General features: G+C 40.1%; 2 protein-coding genes across 6 annotated transcripts in view; one reads left to right on the top strand and one right to left on the bottom strand.

Moving 5' to 3' along the window:
* The first annotated feature begins 260 nt into the window (after window positions 1–260).
* LOC128895723 (uncharacterized WD repeat-containing protein alr2800-like) lies at window positions 261–5,609 on the top strand. Of its 2 annotated transcripts, none has more exons than XM_054158577.1 (6): window positions 261–2,791; window positions 3,323–3,546; window positions 3,654–3,843; window positions 3,918–4,119; window positions 4,846–5,040; window positions 5,106–5,609. In XM_054158577.1, the coding sequence occupies exons 1-6, from the start codon at window positions 2,691–2,693 to the stop codon at window positions 5,265–5,267; spliced, it is 1,074 nt and encodes a 357-aa protein (XP_054014552.1). In that variant the 5' UTR covers window positions 261–2,690; the 3' UTR covers window positions 5,268–5,609. The 2 variants fall into 2 exon arrangements, with proteins under 2 accessions (XP_054014552.1, XP_054014553.1); XM_054158578.1 differs by having other exon boundaries at window positions 261–2,795.
* Window positions 5,610–6,214: 605 nt separating this feature from the next.
* Window positions 6,215–19,755, bottom strand: part of LOC128895716 (protein phosphatase Slingshot) — a 56,736-nt gene continuing 43,195 nt past the window's right edge. For 3 of the 4 annotated variants that reach the window (XM_054158555.1, XM_054158556.1, XM_054158557.1), the window contains 4 exons: window positions 13,488–13,682; window positions 11,419–11,688; window positions 10,750–11,306; window positions 6,215–10,665 (listed from right to left, as the gene is read on the bottom strand). In XM_054158555.1, the coding sequence (XP_054014530.1) occupies window positions 8,657–10,665; window positions 10,750–11,306; window positions 11,419–11,688; window positions 13,488–13,682 (3,031 nt within the window). In that variant the 3' untranslated portion in view covers window positions 6,215–8,656. Of the gene's footprint in view, window positions 10,666–10,749; window positions 11,307–11,418; window positions 11,689–13,487; window positions 13,683–15,307; window positions 15,390–19,755 lie in introns of those variants that run through there. The other variant, XM_054158558.1, reaches the window with a different exon arrangement.

The raw sequence follows: 19,755 nt of genomic DNA, 5'->3' as shown, positions 1-19,755 counted from the left end.
GCGTACTCTTACCAACTGACAGCCAACCGCCAACCAACTCGGGAGCCTCGAGGCTCGAGCCCGCGCGCATCTGCGCGCTGATTGGTCCGTGCTATCCGAACGCCTCTGGCGAACTCTCGCGGCGACGCCTTTTGATACTCATCGCCAAAGAATTCTTCTTTACTAAGAAAAAATCAATTTTAGATCGGTACTGGTCCATATGCTTAGTGTATAATCATTGTACTTGTTGTATCTTTAACTTGCTATTGCTTATGTTCAGAATAAAGAATTTTTAAAATAAGAAAATTCACTGTACTGTTTGTAAAATGGTATGACCAAATAAGACAACGACGGTCTAATGTAACATGTAATGTAAAACTACGTACTTTACAAATTACGAACTTGTTTCTTAGGCGATCAGTAGATATATCTATAGGTCAACTTTGATCAATTTTGAGGAACTGAAAAATTAAAATATTAAAAAAATAACAATATGCACAAATATATAATGCGTATAGATGTAATTATAACATGTCAAATTAAAGTATAAAATTGGAATACAATAAACGTGGTTATATGTATGTATTAATTTTTTCTAAATCTTTCCTCGTCGAATTCAACTGAAAAGAAATTATAGAAAAAAATAATATAAGAAAATTGCAGAGTATTTTGACAAAAAAAAAAATTATTTATGTATACCTGCAAGTTGGAGAGAAAAAAGAAAAAAATATAAAAAATAAAGCAAGCAATAAAACAACAACGATGCATTAATCGCGTTATTATTAATACTCTCTTTGAGGCTTGAGAAACAATAAAAAAAGAAGTTAGAAAATTTATTATTTAGATTATGCGCATAAAAACATCGATAATCATCCTAATGTTAAACATTCTTAAATCTGTAACAACAAAATAATAAACAATACATATTTATAAATTTTAGTATTAAATTAACTATAGAACAGGTGGTTACCTTGTGGAAACGGAAATTGGAGATAACGAAGAAATATGTATTAGGGTGGATAGATTAAAATACATATCGCATGCACACAAGTAAAACATGCTTCCATCTTGTATAAACGTGCGTAATTAGTCATATCCACAGTGCGCACATATCTGTCATTTCGTGCTATTAACCTTTTGTCTTTTTGTTATATTTGATGATGTTTATATTTTGAGGTTATCTAACTTTAGAAAATGAGATACGATTTTTGTAATCATTACTTTGTATTCTTGTAAGAAAAGTTTTGTTCGAAAAAGTCGTGATCGATTAACCTCCAAAATCTTGCTTTTGATAATCACATTAGCACATACTGTTTTGTTTTGTGTTATGCCTTATGTTTTGGTTAGTTTTGCATCTAAAAACTCAGAAAGTGGGTGTCTATGCTAGTAATGTTGTAGGTGTGATATTGTGATTTTTTGAACCGAGTATAAAATGACCAAAATAAATTTTCTTTGACACGATGTTTCATTGACCTATAATTTTCTTGTGTTGTGGATGTTCATAAATTTTCTTACCTATTTTGTTTTTAAATCTCTACTAGGTAATTGTAAATGGTATAACTAAAGATTTCTTCACATTTTACTTGAATTGTATCAAATGAGACTGAATGTATGGTATATAAGTTTTGCTCTTTCACATTTGATAGACGCATAGTCATTTTAGTGATTGCACATTCAACTATAAAGACAGAAATGTTAATATTGAACACAATGATGCCTTAAGCTACGATTAAACATAGAAAGGTTCCAATAAAAATAGACTTCTTTATTTTGGAATCATCTATGAAGATGGAAGCATGATGTGGAACTGTGTTTTTATGACTATTCTGACTAATTTAAACATGTAGTTGGTTGAGTTTTGCAGCATGTCATATAATTGTATTGACGTTATGAAATATGTACATTAATCAATGACTTTTGTGATTACAATTTCTAACCTATTTTTGATTGTTAAGATTCTATTGAAAAATGTATGTATTCAACATAGGGATATAGGGAAGAATATTCCTGATATACAGATTGTAAAGAAGAAAAATGTTAATTTTTTAATGAAAAGAAACAGCGACATTGTTCACAAAATGTATGAAAAGAAGATAATACAACTTTGGAAAAAAATGTAGGATTATGGGATTGGTTAACCAGAAAGAATACTCTGTATATCTTTCTTATTTATGTATTTATTTTTTTTCCGTTTATTTAATAATAAACCATGAAAAAAAACTACGACGGAGTTCTTTATTAATTAACCAACTAGTCAAGACTATACACATTTTATAGGTACATTTAGTAATTTTACCGTTCATATGCTTCACATGCCCGGTTGATTGTGCTCGAAAGTAATCGACTGGCCACCCCTGCTATTCAAGTTGAACATGCTCGATAACATAAATTGTATGTAGTTTCTTTCGCGATGATTAAAATGCATTTTTTAAAATAAATATTTTATAGGAAATGTATATTATCGTTAATTAACGTCTAATTGTATCCTTAAAAGATGGCGTTCCTGCATTTTCGAAAATGATTATAAATATAAGGTACTATCTTCAGTTGTAACATAAATATTTCACATAAAATTTGGGGTCATGCGTTACGCATCTTTGATTTAATTTAGCGCAACTAAATTGTACGTACTCATGTATGTGTGATCATTTTTGTTGCGTTCGCCACCAACAGAATCGAGAGGTTAAGAAATTCAGCACGCCTTATGAGCCATGAATACCGATCCAACGACTTCTTCCACACTAGGCAGTGCTAGATCCACCACGCGAGATCGAATTCACGTAGATGGCAACGTGACTATCGTCAGACAATTGTATGTAAGTTTAGTTTTAAGTAGTAAGCAAAGAATCATGTAGTCGGCTAAAAATTCTAATTGAAAAAATAAATTGAAGTTCCGGCAATTTTCGAAAACGAACGAAATTCTAAAGGTCCTATCGGCGACCGTGACTAAATTGATGTTTCCGGCAATGTCAGCACGACTTTAACACGTTGGTCGCCACGTCATCCAGAAATGGGTGACAGGACTTTTTATCAAGGAACTAAAAAAAAAAAAGTAATTTTTAAGGTGAGACAACAATGAAAATAAACTTTGACAGGATTCGTGAATTTGACGACGTTAGAAAACAGAATGCCACGACGGATGTTAAATTATCTAATCTTCGATAGTCTCGAGACAAAATTTTGAACTTTGTAGAAATTTTCATGAGTTTTAGCTTGGCAGCCAACGTGTTAAAAAGTAGTCGTTCGTCGCGTAATAAAGAAGGAATAAATATTGGGGGGCGTATTTCAAGTTCTCGAATTTTCGAACGTTTAAAATTTGACCGATTAAGAAATATCGTTTTAGGGATATCGGAGAAGATGCCCTCTGCATATGTTACACGGAGACTCGTGACTCTCTGGTGGCAGGCTTGGCGGATGGTACGATAAAATTGTACAAATTAAATTCCGAAGAAGATGCGCAAACGTTGCGTGACACCGAGATAATACAAAAGCCTAGTCCAGCAACAGCAGTTAAACACAGACCTGTTCGCAAATCTCACCCGATCACGCGAACTTTCATCGCGACATGTTAGTATAAATACTAGTAAATGTATCTACTTTTTGCGACAATTTTAATACTATTTATGGAGGTAACGAATTAATTACTTACCTTTTGTCGAATACATTGGTTGTAGATGCCAACGGTTGCGTGAAGTGTTGGCATTATCCGAGCTCGCAATGCCTTTACACGATAAGAGAGAAGAGACAGACACTGGGTGTGGCTTACCATTCTTCTCTGCCGAAATTTGTGACCTTGGGCGACGATGCAAAGATTTTCTTGTACGACGAGGAAACTAAGATGCAAGAAAGGGTGTTTCACGCAAGGTTTGCTTAAATGTACCGTATTTCAGTTACAGTTATGAACATTCTGGTGTATAAATACGTACTTTGTATTCTAGCCAGTCATTGGAAATCATGGACGGTCACAGGTCGAGGATCTTCAGTGCATGTTTCAACCCGAAATCGGCACACGAGCTAATCTCTGGTGGCTGGGATGACACGATTCAGTTTTGGGACACCAGACAACCGTACGCGCTTCGACGCATATCGGGTGTACACATGTGTGGCGATGGACTCGACATCAGTAGGAATGGAAGAGAGGTATTCACATCCAAAATTCAGGAACGCTACACTTGACTTAAGTCGGCGACTGACTTGCAACAGAACGCTGTAATGTAACTGCTCGGCACGAATTTTACGGTTCGACACCAACGGTACATTACAAGGTCCTTTTTGGAATCACGAATGCACGCTTCGAACTCAATGCTTCCTACTCGGTTCAATGAAAAGTAGACGATCAAGGAGGTTCGTTAAAAAACCGACAGACCAGTGAAGCGCAAGAGTCCGTCCAGACTAAGCGAATATGCTCGCGTTACATTACAATGTTCTGTTGCAAGTCGGTCGCCGGCTTTAGAAAATGCTTTAGAAAATTCCAAGACAATTACTCAAGCTTCATCGAAACATGCTTGTCGTTTCCTGGGTGGTTGTACGAGACTGTTGTCGAGCTGCAGAGCGATCCGATGGGTCGACTCCGGTAGAACTCATTTTCGAGACTAACGCCTTATCTGTTCGACTGCCAAGAGGACATTCCCTCCCTTTCTGCCCTACTCGTGGTGGGGTTATTCTACCGGAGTCACCCCATCCACGTGCACGCATCATCACCGACTGTGATTGTCGCAGCCGTGCGAAAGCATCGTGTAGAAGAAACCGATACACGTGCGAGCACTCGGCACTCGACCCCCTGACCTTCGTGTTTACAATGTAACGCTTACTGCTAGCTTAATTTACATTTACAACATCCTTATCGAATACATTTTATAAACACAGATCTTGTCTTGCGCCTGGCAACGACAGAATCCTATTCAGTTGTGGGACTATGGTAGCGGGAAGCTTCTCGTCTCCTTAGAACCCGACAGTTATTCTTCTCTGCTCTATTGTGGAAAATACGTTACAAACATGTTTCTCGCTTGCGGCGGGGCGGATGTGGATCTCTTCAGAGTAGTCGATTTGAGATCGCACGCTGTAAGTTTCACGAGATACCCTTCAATTACCGGGAGCCTGTAACGACGACGTTGTTTCTTCGACAGACCATAGCGATGATTAGAAATCTAAACGGAGGTACGTATAGCATGGACGTTGGTCTTGTAAACCCGAAGCACGCGAAGAAAACGAGAACGGCCACCGTGATACCGCAAATCGCGTTCTGTGCTGGCAGGCGACTCTTCGAGATAGACGCTCAACCTGGTTGACAGACAATTAAAATTTCAGTAGCATGCAAATGTTTATTCACATTGAGAATTAAACGCATCGATAAAAGCAAATTTTTGTGTAAAGTTAACGGTTAATGTAATTAGTCCTTATCACTCCGAGAATATCATGGGGGTGATTTTCAACGAATTCCAGACAAACTTTGTTCATTTCAAAGTGCTAAGAAGAGACACTGTACAAATTTTATAAGGTAGTTTTTTATTTGTAAGAATACTTATACTTTACCATTACTTTTAGATATGTTTAAAAATTACTCTCTGAAATGTAAGTTTTAAAAGAATATTTTAGTGCGAATTTTGTTGGAAAATACAAAGCATGAAAACTATTTCCTTGTAATTTGTTCTCCTGATACCAAAATGTAAAATTTTAGCCAGAATATCATACGTACCAAAGATAGCCGCAGAGGTGCCCCTTTCATGCGGCAACCTTCCCTAGCTGGCTTGTCGGTTCGGTTGCCATCACGTAGGCGCAGTGGTGCCCCTTACATGTGGCAACCTCTACTAGTTGCCTTGTCGGTTCGGTTGCCATCTTGTAGGCGCAGATGTGCCCCTGGTATGCAGATACCAATTACAGTATAGTTTCGTAAAAGGGACTCTGTTCTGAAGGTATGCTGTTGTTCAGCTCGAGTCCAGAGATGGGCAAAACCCTAGGCTTCGAATAAACCTGAAGTTTGCCGATGTGTTTGTCTCGTTTCATTCTTTGAAAAATGTTCAAAAGAGGAAACGAGACAAACATGTCGGCAAACTTCAGATTTATTCGAAGCCTAGGGTTTTGCCCATCACTGAGCTTGACTTATACTTTGGGCCTGCGCTGCACTAAACGCAATAATACTAAAGTTTAAAAATTGTAACAGCGATACCTTCGATTCAAGTAATACGTTGGCACAAGTTTGGCGGGATTATTGCCGGTTGGAGTGATAAGGGTTAGATCTGGGCACGCTTTATTTAAATTACAAAAGAAGAAATAATATTTTTGCACGATGAATCATCTGGATTACTTTTATTATTTTTGTCGTAGAGATAATTTAGGCAAAGACACCTTTTTTTCTTGCCGGAGCCGAAAAAGATTCCAAAGTGAATTTTCGAAGTTTAATCGTACCGAGTGAAATAATTTGTTTCCTCTTGAATTTTTAACGTAAAGCACAATATTGGCGAAGTAACATTTTTTATTCTAATTTAATGCGTTACAGTTTAATAGCATTCGTTCTTAGGATTGTTTTTTTTTTATTTTTATTTTTTTTTTCTTCGAATACTTCGTCCGAGAGACAACAGCAGTTAGAATGAACATATGAGAAATTATTTGCAAAATTATCTCAGTAATAAAATATATTTCTACACACACAGTCGTCACGGTGCATCTTATCAAAACAAGCCTCGCATTCATCATCATCAGGGGAGTATAAAATTGGTCAACATGGCTTTGCAAACGCAAACAAAACGAGCGGTCCGATGATATGTGTGAGAACGACGAACGCTGTGACATTGAGAACACGTGGCGGGGGGGCGGCAGTGTTTCGAGCCGTATTTTTTCATTGTACCTTCTCGAGTCACAGCGGTACAATTTTCGACGGAGTATCGTCGTCACTGGTTGTTAAAAAGCGGTACGTTGAACCGAACGGAAAATCAATCGGGTCGCACGATGACGCTATGATTGCGGGAGTGCGAAGTGTAGAGTTGATAACGATTGGTCGAACAGAGGCACCAGAATCGTTTAAACGATTCGGAGCAGCTCCTCCAGGAAAATAGAGGGTTTGCTACTTTCGTCTTCTCGCATACTGTGCACCATCCTAATCACATTGTTCGTTCTAAATTACTAATAGTATAGCTTAACGTTACGTCGTTCCGAGGTCTTTTTGTATACAATCTTTCGCTTACGCCTCGGCAATCACAACGAAGCAGAAGAAAGAGCCAGCATGGTGGCGGGGCTCGGACCTTTCGTTCACAGCCTGACCGAGCCGTCGCTTACGTCTTCGAACACCCGAAGGCTGGCTCTAACTTCTGCATGACGTCTCGTAAAACATCACGTTTGATTCCAAGCCCATTAGGTCTATGACGACATATCGTAGGAATAACAGTTTCCGCGTTCTTCTAATTGTTACATTTTCAGCTTAAAAAATAATTGAACTAAGAGCAGGCCAAGACACGTCTGACGAAGAAGGAACATAAAACGTTAAAGGACCTTGAACGTGCCTTAAAATTACACTCGGCGACAATAAGATCAGGGCCACCTGTACCTTTTAAACGTTTTCCAAAACTGATGCGATATATTCGATTTTTGTATTGTCTTCTACGTTGTTCATCGTTCGTATCGGACATCATGCGATAGCGGTAAACGGAATAAAAAAAAAACTCTCGATGGTCGTTACGTTCTCTACAAAAGTACTATTTGCTAGAAAAATAGATGCAACGAATTAATAGGATTACGGTAGAAACTCTTTTTGTATTCTGATCGAACAGGAGAACGAGGAATAATCGTTTCACCTGTAATTAATCACCGCGGATAAAGAAATATTTGCATCAACGATATCGATCTACGTGATGCCAAATACGCAAGCGTTGTACGATTAAAAATTCAATGGAAGGAATTAAACTCGTGGAAGATAAATTTATTTTCTATCGAACTAATGCATGTATCATATAAAAATATGTTAAAAAAAAAAATATATATATATATATATATATCGCTCGAACCGTGATAAAATCGGCTTCGGATTCGAATATACACAAGATGTTTCGGTCGATAATTTCCCTCGACTTGGCAAGTAAAGATCTTGATTGAAAAAGACATGTTTTCTGTTTACAAAATTCATACAAAAAGTACAGAAATCTTTGTCAAAACGTTTTGTACAAGTTACAAAAATAAATAAAACGTTGAACGATACAAAATGTTTCTGCAACGGTGCAATCGAGTACTCTTGTTTTCGTTTCTACCGTCATCCAATTATTTCGTCGCAAAAAATGATTCTATTCAAAGTATTTTCATGGAAACAATTGTCGGTCTCTTATCGCCCCTATCGTTACCAAATAATTGACCGCGAACGATGATCTTTCCAGAGGGCGATACGCGACGTTTATGGACTGCATCAGTTTTTAGTAACATTGAAAAAAAAAAAAAAATAAGCGTCCTGTTTTTTGTCTGATTATCACGGATTGCAGTACAGGACTCTCGCGAACGGTAAATTGTACATCGACGATGGTGGGAAGCGAATACAAATCTTGTCCTCGTCGATTTGTCGTCGAGTTCGAGGAGGACCATCCTCGAGTTGTTGGCATCAGTAGAGATCACACAGTTTCATCGTGGCCACGACAACATACCCATGCACTCAGGTACGCGCGCTCAGATTCGACAGTGGGAGAAAATCGTTCCCCTTTTACATGGTGTTGTAAACCGGACTGCTATGCCTAGGCCTGACCTGCAGCCTGGCGAGAGGATGGGTTCTGCCGTGCTGTTGTTGCTTCTTGGTAGCTGCCACGACTCCGGCCGAGGGGACTGGTGGCCTGCCAGGCGCTTCGGGTGCCTCGGCGAACAGAGGGGACGAATGATCGTCGATCATGATCGGCGCGGACCTTCTGCTGTATTCGGGAGTGATTTTCGATTTCGCCAAAGCCGGTGACTCTATCGAGTCCCCCCATTCTTTGTCTTTGTGCACGCGCAGCTGAATGTCCGACGATTTCCTCGGATCGGGTTTTACCTCGTACTTGCCCACCAAAACCCTGACCGACCAGTCTTCCGTGTTCTCCTGCGAGGACGTCAATGTTTCATCTTTGGTTTCGGACGGGGCCTGTATCTTCGATTCATTGTGAGGAATCACCGGCGACGAGGGCAAACTCCTGATCTTTACATCCCTCTTTGGCCGACTAACCATCGACGATTCGTTCTCGAAACTGTTCTCAGGACTTTTCTCCGGCTTGCTCGATTTCGCCTCGAATTCCTTCTTGAGATTCTTCACGATGCCGGATGTATTTCGCGGACACTCGGCTTCCAAAGAATCGCCCATGTACAGACAGCGTTTGTTGAATATAGATTTGTTGCTTAGATTTTCCAGGACCATTTTGTGGTGTTTCACGGAAGGACACTGAGTGGTGTTGACTACGGAGGGGCTCGAGGTTTCGCTCTCCGATCTGCAGGACCTCAACGACGACGGGAGATCCGTGTCCGAGGACAGAGAAGACGGAGCCGGAGCGCTCGTGGACAGCCTTCCGATCTGACGAATCGACGGGGACGAGATGTCGATTCCTCTAACGGGACTCGGAGAGTTTCTGGTGGTGTCCACTTTTAAGTTGTGCTCTTGACAAGGCGAAGAGTCCCTTCTTCGCGGTGTCGGGGACGCCGTGTAATCGAGGAGTACCGGGTTGTACGATTCTTCTTCGACGGGTAGCCTTTCCTTGTCCTCCGCGTCGGAAGTTTGCGTGCATACGCGTTTAACGGTACCGGAAGATGTGTTCTCTTCCAGCTTCTGTTTGGTGCGTTTCACCGTGCCCGGATGCCACGGTATCTCTTCCTTGTCGTAAGGAAACAAACCGCTGGAGCCGAGCAGGTCCGTCGGGCGCATGTCGTACGAACCCCAGGAACTGTTTCTCGACGGTAGCGTAGCCCACGAACTGTGCACGGAATTATTGTCTAGAACCACAGCGCTGTCGTAACTGCTCCAAGAACTCTGCCGGCTCGGAGAGTCTCTCGTAACCGGCTCCCCTTGCCTCTCCTCGCGGTCGAACACTCTGTCCACCTGGGTGCTGAACGGGTCTCCGTCCTTCTTTGTTTTTCGGCCCACGGTGCCCGGATACATCGTCATCGTCGCGACACATTCACTCTCCGCACTCACTTCACCGTTAGTCTTAGCGTTATTACACGAATTGGTACACGTTGCATCGGACGATGCAGTCCAGACTAGACATTCACTATTGTTAACGCTTTCCGTTTTCTTCCCTTGTTTCTCGCCGGACGTCCAAACATCTTGTTTCGCGGACACGCTCGATAAGGCCTCCAACGTTTGCTGTACAAGTCCGTTCTCGTTCGTAATGGAAACTGGGCTCTGCGGCTGCGGTTTATTGTCGGAGTCCGAGCCGGGGGACGACGGTTTGCTACTCACTGCCTCGAATTGGTTCGTCAGGTTCAGTACCAAACCCTTCCTTCTTTGGCCCTGCGTTTCTAATTTGCTCACTCTATTCTTGACGCTCGGCGTGTCCGGAGATGGACTAGGTAAATGAACGATTTGGTTCTGCGAAACGCTGTACGACTGACCGTTGCCGCAAGGCATCAACACGTTTCGAGCCTCCTGAGGCATGTTGGCCTTCTGGTTCGTTGAGCGGAGAAGGTCTTCCCTGGTCACTTCCGTGCTTCCTGTTTTGTCGATGCTTTCGAGAGACTGCGAAAGGGGAACTGCAAGCAAATATCGGTTTAATTACAAATTACGAGAAATATCTAACGAAATATCAAAGGAAAATAATAGCAAGAGCTACGTACCAGAAGGCAACATGTTTTCAGCGATTTTCACGTTCGGCGACCAACTCTTCGGCCTTTGGTTAGTCTTTCTCAACTCCAACCCCGACGTAATTTGCAACCCGCTGTCTCCGTTGTCGGACTTCTCTTCCTTCTTGGACTGATTCTTGGCCGAAGTAGGAGACTTTAAATTAGTGTCGGATTTGGACCTTTGAAGTTTCTCCTTGTTCTTCATGGCATCTAGAATGCCCCGATAAGTCTCCAGCTGTATCAAGAAGCTGTTGTTAGGCTTGATACAGTTCCGTTTCTCTTTCACGTGTTTCCAGGCCTGAGAGAAGTCCCAATTGTACGCCTTCATCGCGTACGCGATCACCACCGAAGCAGATCTGGACACTCCCATCTTACAGTGCACCAGTACCTTGGAACCTTCTTTCTTCGCCTTGGTGATGTATTTGAACGTGTCGTCCCAGTGCTTCAGCAGGTCCGTCTTCTCGTCGTCGTAGACACGTACGTTCAAATACGTGAACATCCCAGGAAAGAAGTTGTCGATTTCCCGAGTAACGTTCAGGATATGCCTAACCCTGGACGATCAACAATCGGAATCGTTTTAAAAGATATCAAGGATCGAGTAATCTCGTAAGAGAAATTCAAAATCGAGGAATTCCATTAAGGCGATGAAAAGGAGAAACTTACCCATTCTTTTGAAGCTCCTCCAAGTTGCTAGCGTTCCATTCGCTTCCTAGGTAAACGTGATCAAATATTTCAGTCGGCGCGTCCATTTGACCTAGAATGGTGAGCATCTCCTGATCAATGAATGGCTTAAACTCCCCGAGATCCATGTCGAGGTCTTCCTCGAGGCGACCTCGAATATACTTCGAGGTCACTTCGTCGAGATCTACGGACATCATGATCTCCTTCAACGTTGACCGGATCACGCGCTCAGTCTCGTCCCTTTCTCTGGGCCTGTGATGACAAAAGAACAAAATTATAGATTTACAGATCCAGCTGACACTCGTATTAAATGAGTATCTGTTAAATTATTGTTTTACCAGACACCGTTAGGTAATGCTTAGTGAATTGCGATTCTTTGGGAAAAATCATTGTTTAAGGTGGATTCATATGTAAATTTAGTCGATATCGGACGATTTTAAACGAAAGTCTGTTTACAAGAGAACAGAAACGTTAATTAAAGTATGCTTTATCTTCCAAATATTGTAACGTGTATTTTACTTTCCTTGGTATATTTAAGTATATTTTATATACTCTCACAATGCGGTCATTTTATAAATTTTCGCATCTATCGATTTATTCTAGTTCAGTTATTTGTAATCGTTATATTCAGCAGTTATCTACACTGTTTGCTTCGAATAACTGGATAAGAAAAACTGATCGAAATTGTACGAAACAGAGCAAAATCGAATAGAATAGATTCATTTCTGTAACACCCCACCTTCGGAATTAATGTATTTAATTGCTCGGTGAAAATCCTTGTCGACCATATGCGACGTGGCAGTCACCGTGTGACGATGAAACGAAAGATTTTTCTATATCACTTTATATATTTTGAAACAACGGGACATTTACAACAATTTAACGGAGGCTTATTTCAAATTAACACCAACGATGAATGACTGGTTGTTTATGCTGGCAAATTAATTTTTTTTTTTTTTTAAATTATAATACATTGTTAACCACGAACATTTTTGCGACAGATTCGATTAAGAATTAAAGAACATTCTATAAGGACAAAGGGTTCTAGGATTTCACCCTTCGAAAGCATGCAATTATCGTAGAAAAATTCGTGAAACTGATTTTAATAAACAGCTACGAGGATATACGATTCGCTTAGTTAAAAGAAGAAAAGGAAAGAAAGGATGTTGAAAAATCTGAGGTCGTGTCACAGACTTAAATAACGAGAATATGTTAGCCATGTCATAAAATAATTCGGTTGCAGAGTATTACGAAATTTCTAAGGTCTTTCATGTACAACAATCTTCAATCGTTGATCAGTGGTTCGGAAATTTGATTAGGGCATACTGACCCAACACCCGTGTGCAGATTTGCCGTTCCAAACAGATGGCAGATAGACGCAGAAACTGGAAATAATATAATAATGGTCTCTGGCTGTCACGAATATCAAGTTTTCATCTACCGTATAAATTCAGCACAATAAATACTTTTGTTTATTACACGTTCTCGTTTAGGCATTGTTTCGACATTTTTATACAAATTTATTTCTCGTTTATATTATTTCTCTTCGTTATTCGACTTATTCTCTTGCATTACATTCTGTTCTTTATTATCGAAAGTAAAATAACGATTTTATACTATCTGACTATTTTTTAAACAAATGTTCATCAATTTTAATGACGTATTTTTATTTTACCTTACATTGGACTCACGGTGTTCAATCATCTTATGCGAATTCACTTACGAATCGGACGATTTCCATGGTAATGAAGTTTTTTAATTAAAAATGAACAATATAAAGAAAAACGAATTTCGCGCCCGAGGATCGTGTTCGAAACAAAAAAAAAAAAAAAAAAATCGCCGTCTCGAATGGGTTAAACGAAACATCCTGTAAAGTTCACGTTGGTCTTAAAGTTTCGATTCATTCTCAAGTCTATAAATATACTCGATGATTTGTCGGGACCTTCTCTCTAGTTTATAACCCCCCCCCCCCAATTTTAATTTTAAAACGATTCGCCGAAGAAAATGTTACAGACGAAACGTTTGTTAAGTTGAACAATTAAGACTCTTACTTGGTGCGCACGCTGTCCGGCGACGGTGGTCTTCGGGATTCCAGGTTGTCCATAGCATGCCACTCGTTGAGGCATGAACGATCGCTTTCGATTCGTTGTTCATAGTAACTGACCCAGTCATGCGACAGACCACCAAGGAAGTAGTTTTGCTCGCGCGCCTTACTCGACACCTTGTGCAGCGTCTGCAAGGCCGACCTGGAAAAGAATCGAGAACCAATTGTTAGTCTGATAATTATAAACTACATTTTGTGACGAAATAACGAGACACTGTCTGAAATTTTCCTAGTTTTCTAATAATAATAATACGTAACTGATATTATACGTAAAAGTGTGTTTTGCACAAGCGTGTAAACAGACAGCTACACGAATTATATGTTCACATGTAAGAGACGAATTGACGGTAACGAAATCGTAATAACCCAAAGAAGTTACGTACAAGTTTCTGCACGACTGTTCCTAAGCTGTTGTGAATCCATTTCTGAGATATTGAAAGGTAAACGGTGTTTCCGTATGTTCGTACGCAAGAGACAGATTGATGGAAACAAACCGTTTCGAGCCAAATAAAATTGAATAAATTACTTAAAAATGATCACAGCAAATAATAATAATAAGATAATAATAATAAGATCAATCACAATCAAACCTCAAAATTCCAGCAGTGACTCTGTCGGTGGAGTAGAATGTTTGGCAAGCTTGACAGGATTGCTGCCAGTTGCAGTGATAAGAGTTAACACGTTCACTGCCAGACTAACACTCTTGAACATTTCTACCGCGATTCAATTTTGTTTACAGACTTTTGTAAACTGCGTAATGAAACATTTACTTTGATATTTAGTTTCGTAACTTCGTCAAAATTCCAGTATTTCATGTAAATTCGTCTTCTATGACACTTAACTGTCAGAATTAATAGTATTTGTTTTTTAATGAAAAGCACTGTCACCCATATAAGGGTGACGTGGCGATCAACGTGTTAATACGATATTCGATAAAAATATTTAAATGCTTCAATGGACAATTAATTTTCGCTCGATATTAAATCTTTATCTATCATTTTCGTTGAAAATCTTACCCAAACCACACCAGATTGGCTCAGTACTTAGATTCAATTTCTTCTTGTGAGGATTGTAAGGGTTAATTATCTTGCATCGAATACGATCACAAAAAAAAATTGAATCCGTCGAATGTAAAATTATATTCAGCCTTCACCTTAGGGACGCCTAGTAGCTAGTTTATTTTTATCGCTATCTTCTTCGGATACCGACCAATGTTCTTAGATCGTCAAGTATTTCTCCCTCTACCGCTCAACGACGCGATTAGATAAAATCGTTTCCGGCTTTCTCAGGGCGCAAACCAACGAGGCCGGTTGACGGAGAGTCAAACTCGTTCTCGATACCAGTCGGCGTGTCTTCGGAGAGCTTTTGCGTAACGGTCAACGATGACCACTGACGAGTACAGCCACGCATTTATAATTAAACATTTTACGTAACACGCACACGTTTAACTTGTACCGATACCGTCGATAGTCTCGTTGGACGTCGCCCGATACCTCCGGGAACATTTAAAACACGTTTACACTTCCCTTCGGTATAAAAGAAACGCGAACGATGGGTGACATTTTTCTCGTGCGACAAAACATGTTTGAAAATAAGAAAGAAAATAAGGAGTCGAGAAATTCTAAAATTCTATTGGGACAAATGTCTCGCGAGAAAAATGATCGGTCCATTTGACCAATTACGCGATCGAAGATCCGCTGAATATCCGATTTCCACCGTAAATCACTGGTTGATTTTTCGTTGGTGTCGCGCGAAATCAACATTCACCTTCCGTCTTCGATCAGCGTTCGTCAGCGAACGCTATGCCAAATCTCGAGTTATCGACGAACCCGATGGTCCGACGCTTTGCGCAACAGACGAGGACAACAGCACGAGAGACACTGAAGCCCGAGGCATAGCATCGTAATTATAATGAGTCGCGCGTCATCGGCCGATCCTAAATGGAACGGCTTGTGAAGCAAGCAACGACGACCCGATTGCTAGCCTGTGAATCTAATTTGACGGGAAGATGGATGATGAAAGCAAGCGCTATCCGTATATTAACAAGAAAATCGTGCCACCTTTAAATTTACAGCTTTTTACGTGTCGTACGCGACCCGCGTAAAATATTAACACTTTCGCACATGCGCGTCCAACTGAAAATATATGGTTACTTTTATTATCTTTCAGTTTTCATCGTTTTTTTTTGTTCGGCGATCATATTATGTATCAAATAAGTTACCACAAATATGTGTTTCTGAAAATAATCATATCGGAACATTTGTGAGAAATTTTTCATTAAAAGAAACGTCATAATTGCAGCTCCCAGCGAACGGCTTAATTTTCTACAAATTATTAAAACTTAATATATTTAATACATACGATATTATTTGTATCAAATATTAACGATTCGTTCTAATAATCTAACCGACTGCTGATAAATTAAATCACGCTTTTATTGTATCTTTAATTGTACATCGGATATATCCGTTATCAAATCATAAAACTTTTACTCCTCTTGTTGAGGGTTTCTGTAGCGAATAAATTATCAAATTTTTCTTCTTTTCGTGATTGCCAGTATTTATAATTATAAAAAACTAAACGTTCGTATACTAAGAGGCCAAGGCCAAGGGCGCGAAGAGGTCAATATGTTTCTTTGACACATAAAAGTATTTAAGGGATACTTGTAGCTTCTTTTGCGGTACTTCTTTTAGCCAATGCCGTTTTTATCCGTCCGAAAGTGAACCGACAGGAAGATGTACCGTCTGTTTTACGTATTCCTCCGATAAGATCGACACCTTCGAATGACATTTACCCGAGACGGCTCAACGAACCCAAAGGACAAGGGTCCTGGTTACCTGGTAGCTGTCGCGATGTCTGCGATAACTTTGCTCTTTCTAAGATATCCAATGAACCACAGGATCACTGGCAGGACAAAGAGAATCACCACGTAAATGGAATCACGCGTCACCATGTTTCTTCCAGTACTGATGTCCGGCCTTGCGAGTTATTCTCGTCAAGGTCATCGGAATGTCCTAGCAAAGAAGGGTCGCTGTCGTTCGATTTCTTGATTCGGGATAAATCCAGGTTACTTTCTTCAGCGTTGATACATAAACGATTCGTTGGGAGCAGAATTCGTATTATTTCTCCCGGATTCCCTTACGAATGCTAATTGAAGTTAACTCGCGACTGTTTATTTTCTATCCGATAATTTCTGTAACACACCACACGTGGACGACTCGGCCGAATACCGGTGGATTTCCAAAAATATCTGCTTCTCATTGTGCCAGCGGAGTTTTTGCACTAACAATTTTTAAATAAATTGCAAAGTTGCATATTTCAACCCTTTGCACTCGAGAGGTGACTCTCTCAGTCACCACTAGGTTTTCTTTAGGTTTCATTTCTTTGGAACTCGAAGCGTCGATCAATGATTGTCGTTGAAGCAAAGGTGGCCCGATTCTCAATTAAGATTCCAAATCTCAAATTAAGGATCTCATTTTCGAAGTTAATCTAAGCTCAGGATTCGTGGCAATAGAATGCTAAGAATGCTAAGAAAGCATCTCGAGTGCATATGGTTAATACTTCTTGAGAAACACTGTACATTTTTGCTTTTCTTCATATCTTAGTAACGCTATGAGATTTAACACTTTATTTACCGGGAGCATATTTTTAGGCATTTTAATTGCGGTATTTTATAGCTATTCTGGAATTTATTTGCCATGTCGATGGTTGTCTACTTACACTGTTCAGTGTTTGGAAACAGACTTGGCTTTCAATGGACCCAGTAACAGTATGGAGGAATTCTTGTCAGGCTAGATTGGCATATGGTACTGTAGAAAATTCTTTTTTGAATTAAAGTCTGTTTCTAAATAGCCCGGTAAATAAAGTGTTAAGACGTGCGCGTGTCTCAAATGGACTCTCGTTTCACCTCACCCGGTTTTAGCTTTTTATTTACACTAATTTCCATGTAAAATATAGTTCCGTGTAAAATATAGTTAAATATTATTACGTCCCGCACCGTATCTGTTTTCGTTTCAACGAGTCACGTCGAGCACCGAAAATCGAAGAACGGGAGCAGACGCGACGACCAAATTTCGATGAACGAGTTTTTCTTAGCGCGGCCACGTTCCGTCGACTGGCAAACATTCTGATCCGATCGTAGGATCTGGCAAATCGGAATAGTGTGCGTAGGACAGCATACACGCGGCGGTGGGGAGATGAGAAACGAGCAAGTCCAGCCATATTTAGCGTTGATGTGCCTGCCTTTTTTCGTCGGCCTCTACGAGAAACCCAACCCACCTCCGGGACCGGAAATGCGAGAAAGGAGGATGACCTCTGAGAAGAAAGTGGATCTTGACCTGGGCGAAGTTTTATAGGTCCACTGGAGGCTATATCCTGTTTGCGAATAAGGGGCCCAACCAAAACCGACACCGTTATGCTCTTACTTCTGAAGAAATTCGGACAACGTCTCCGCTGCGTGACGAAACTTGGACGAAATTTATTTGTAGTCTAAGTGAAATGCTACATGTTGCTATATTCACAAATCATCAAAATATTAAATTACCCTCAGAAAACAGTTGCGAGTCCAAACTTTGAAATTGAGTAGGTACGTCCTCTAATTGAGGGGTGAGTTGCAATAAGGAGGCAACTCCATTTTAAAGATTTAAAAAAAAAATCCTTTTTTTTCGTAGTGCAATAAGGAAACAACTCCGGTCACTATAGAATCTGATATAATGTCGGTTTGACCGTGACAGAGCATGAAAAAGAATGAATTTTGCACTAATTTTACGATTTCTTATATTCTCAATTTTTTGTTTGTACTGTCAAATGATCCAAGAATAAAATAAACATGTGTTTGAAAGAAAATTTTGTTCTCTTCATTCGTAAAATCCCCTAAATTTCAGATATTTTTTAGGACGTGGTGCAATAAGGAGGCAGCTCCAAACAGTAATCCTCTCGCAACCAGTCCAAAAAGGATGAAAATTTCAAAAATCTGAATTTTAAAGTTTGTTTTAAATTCCTCAAAAATTTTAAAAAAAGGAGCTGCCTTCTCATTCATGCACATTCCACGAAATACGTGTAAACCAAGGCTATTTTTTACATTGCGTAAATCTAGAGAGAATAAACGAAATGCGCACAATTTTGATTCGAATGATTGTCACTAATAAAATAATGTTTGAAAAAAGAATTAACCGACTTCCAAAAAGGTGCACTGAAAAGTATAAAAAAATTTCTAGTCAATTTATATGAATACGCACTAGCTCTAGATACAATTGCTTACAAGTATGGGAAAATGCAGTGAAAAGTATGAAATAATTACATTATCGACCAAGCACTCTACATTACCGACAGAGTGATATGTATTACCGACCGAACGCTCTGCATTACCGGCCGAGTAATTTGCATTACCAACCGAACGTTCTACGTTACCGGCCGAGTAATCTGCATTACCGACCGAACGCTCTGCAATACCGACCGAGTAATCTGCATTACCGACCGAACGCACTACATTACCGACCGAGTAACCTGCATTACCGACCGAACGTTCTACATTACCGACCGAGCAATCTACATTACCGACCGAGTAATCTAAATTACCGACCAAATAATCTAAATTACCGACCAAATAATCTAAATTAACGACCGAGCAATCTACATTACCGACCGAGTAATCTAAATTAACGACCGAGCAATGTGCATTACCGACCGAGCAATGTGCATTACCGACCGAGTAATGTGCATTATCGACCGAACGTTCTACATTACCGATGGATTATTCTGGAGTGCCAACAGAGCCCTCCACATTACCGACATAGTAATCTGCTTTACCGGCCCAAGCATGCTGCATTGCCGACGGAGTAGGCTGCATTATCTACAGAGCGCTCTACATTGCCGACAGAGCAATCTGCATTATCGATCGAGTAATCTGTATTGCTGGCAGAGCAAACTGCATTATCCACCGAGCGCTCTGCATTACCGACAGAGCAAACTGCATTATCCACCGAAAAATTTGCATTGACGACAGAGCAATCAACATTACCGACCGAACGTTCCACATTACCGACCGAGCAATCTAAATTACCGACCGAGTAATCTAAATTACCGACCGAGTAATCTAAATTACCGACCGAGTAATCTAAATTACCGACCGAGTAATCTAAATTATCGACCGAGTAATCTACATTACCGACCGAACGTTCTACATTACCGACCGAGCAATCTAAATTACCGACCGA

Source organism: Hylaeus anthracinus, unplaced genomic scaffold (assembly GCF_026225885.1).
Source record: "Hylaeus anthracinus isolate JK02 unplaced genomic scaffold, UHH_iyHylAnth1.0_haploid 5, whole genome shotgun sequence".
NCBI classification, from domain to species: domain Eukaryota; kingdom Metazoa; phylum Arthropoda; class Insecta; order Hymenoptera; family Colletidae; genus Hylaeus; species Hylaeus anthracinus.
Note: the sequence above shows the minus strand (reverse complement) of the source record. Positions and strands in the feature narration are given on the sequence as shown.

What these genes read in the sequence shown, in the direction of transcription:
- LOC128895723 (XM_054158577.1), top strand. Translation starts at nt 2,691, where the DNA reads ATGAATACCGATCCAACGACTTCTTCCACACTAGGCAGTGCTAGATCC. An exon ending in GAAAGGGTGTTTCACGCAAG is followed by an intron (nt 3,844 to 3,917) that starts GTTTGCTTAAAT and finishes TTTGTATTCTAG; the next exon opens with CCAGTCATTGGAAATCATGG. An exon ending in TCAGTAGGAATGGAAGAGAG is followed by an intron (nt 4,120 to 4,845) that starts GTATTCACATCC and finishes TTATAAACACAG; the next exon opens with ATCTTGTCTTGCGCCTGGCA.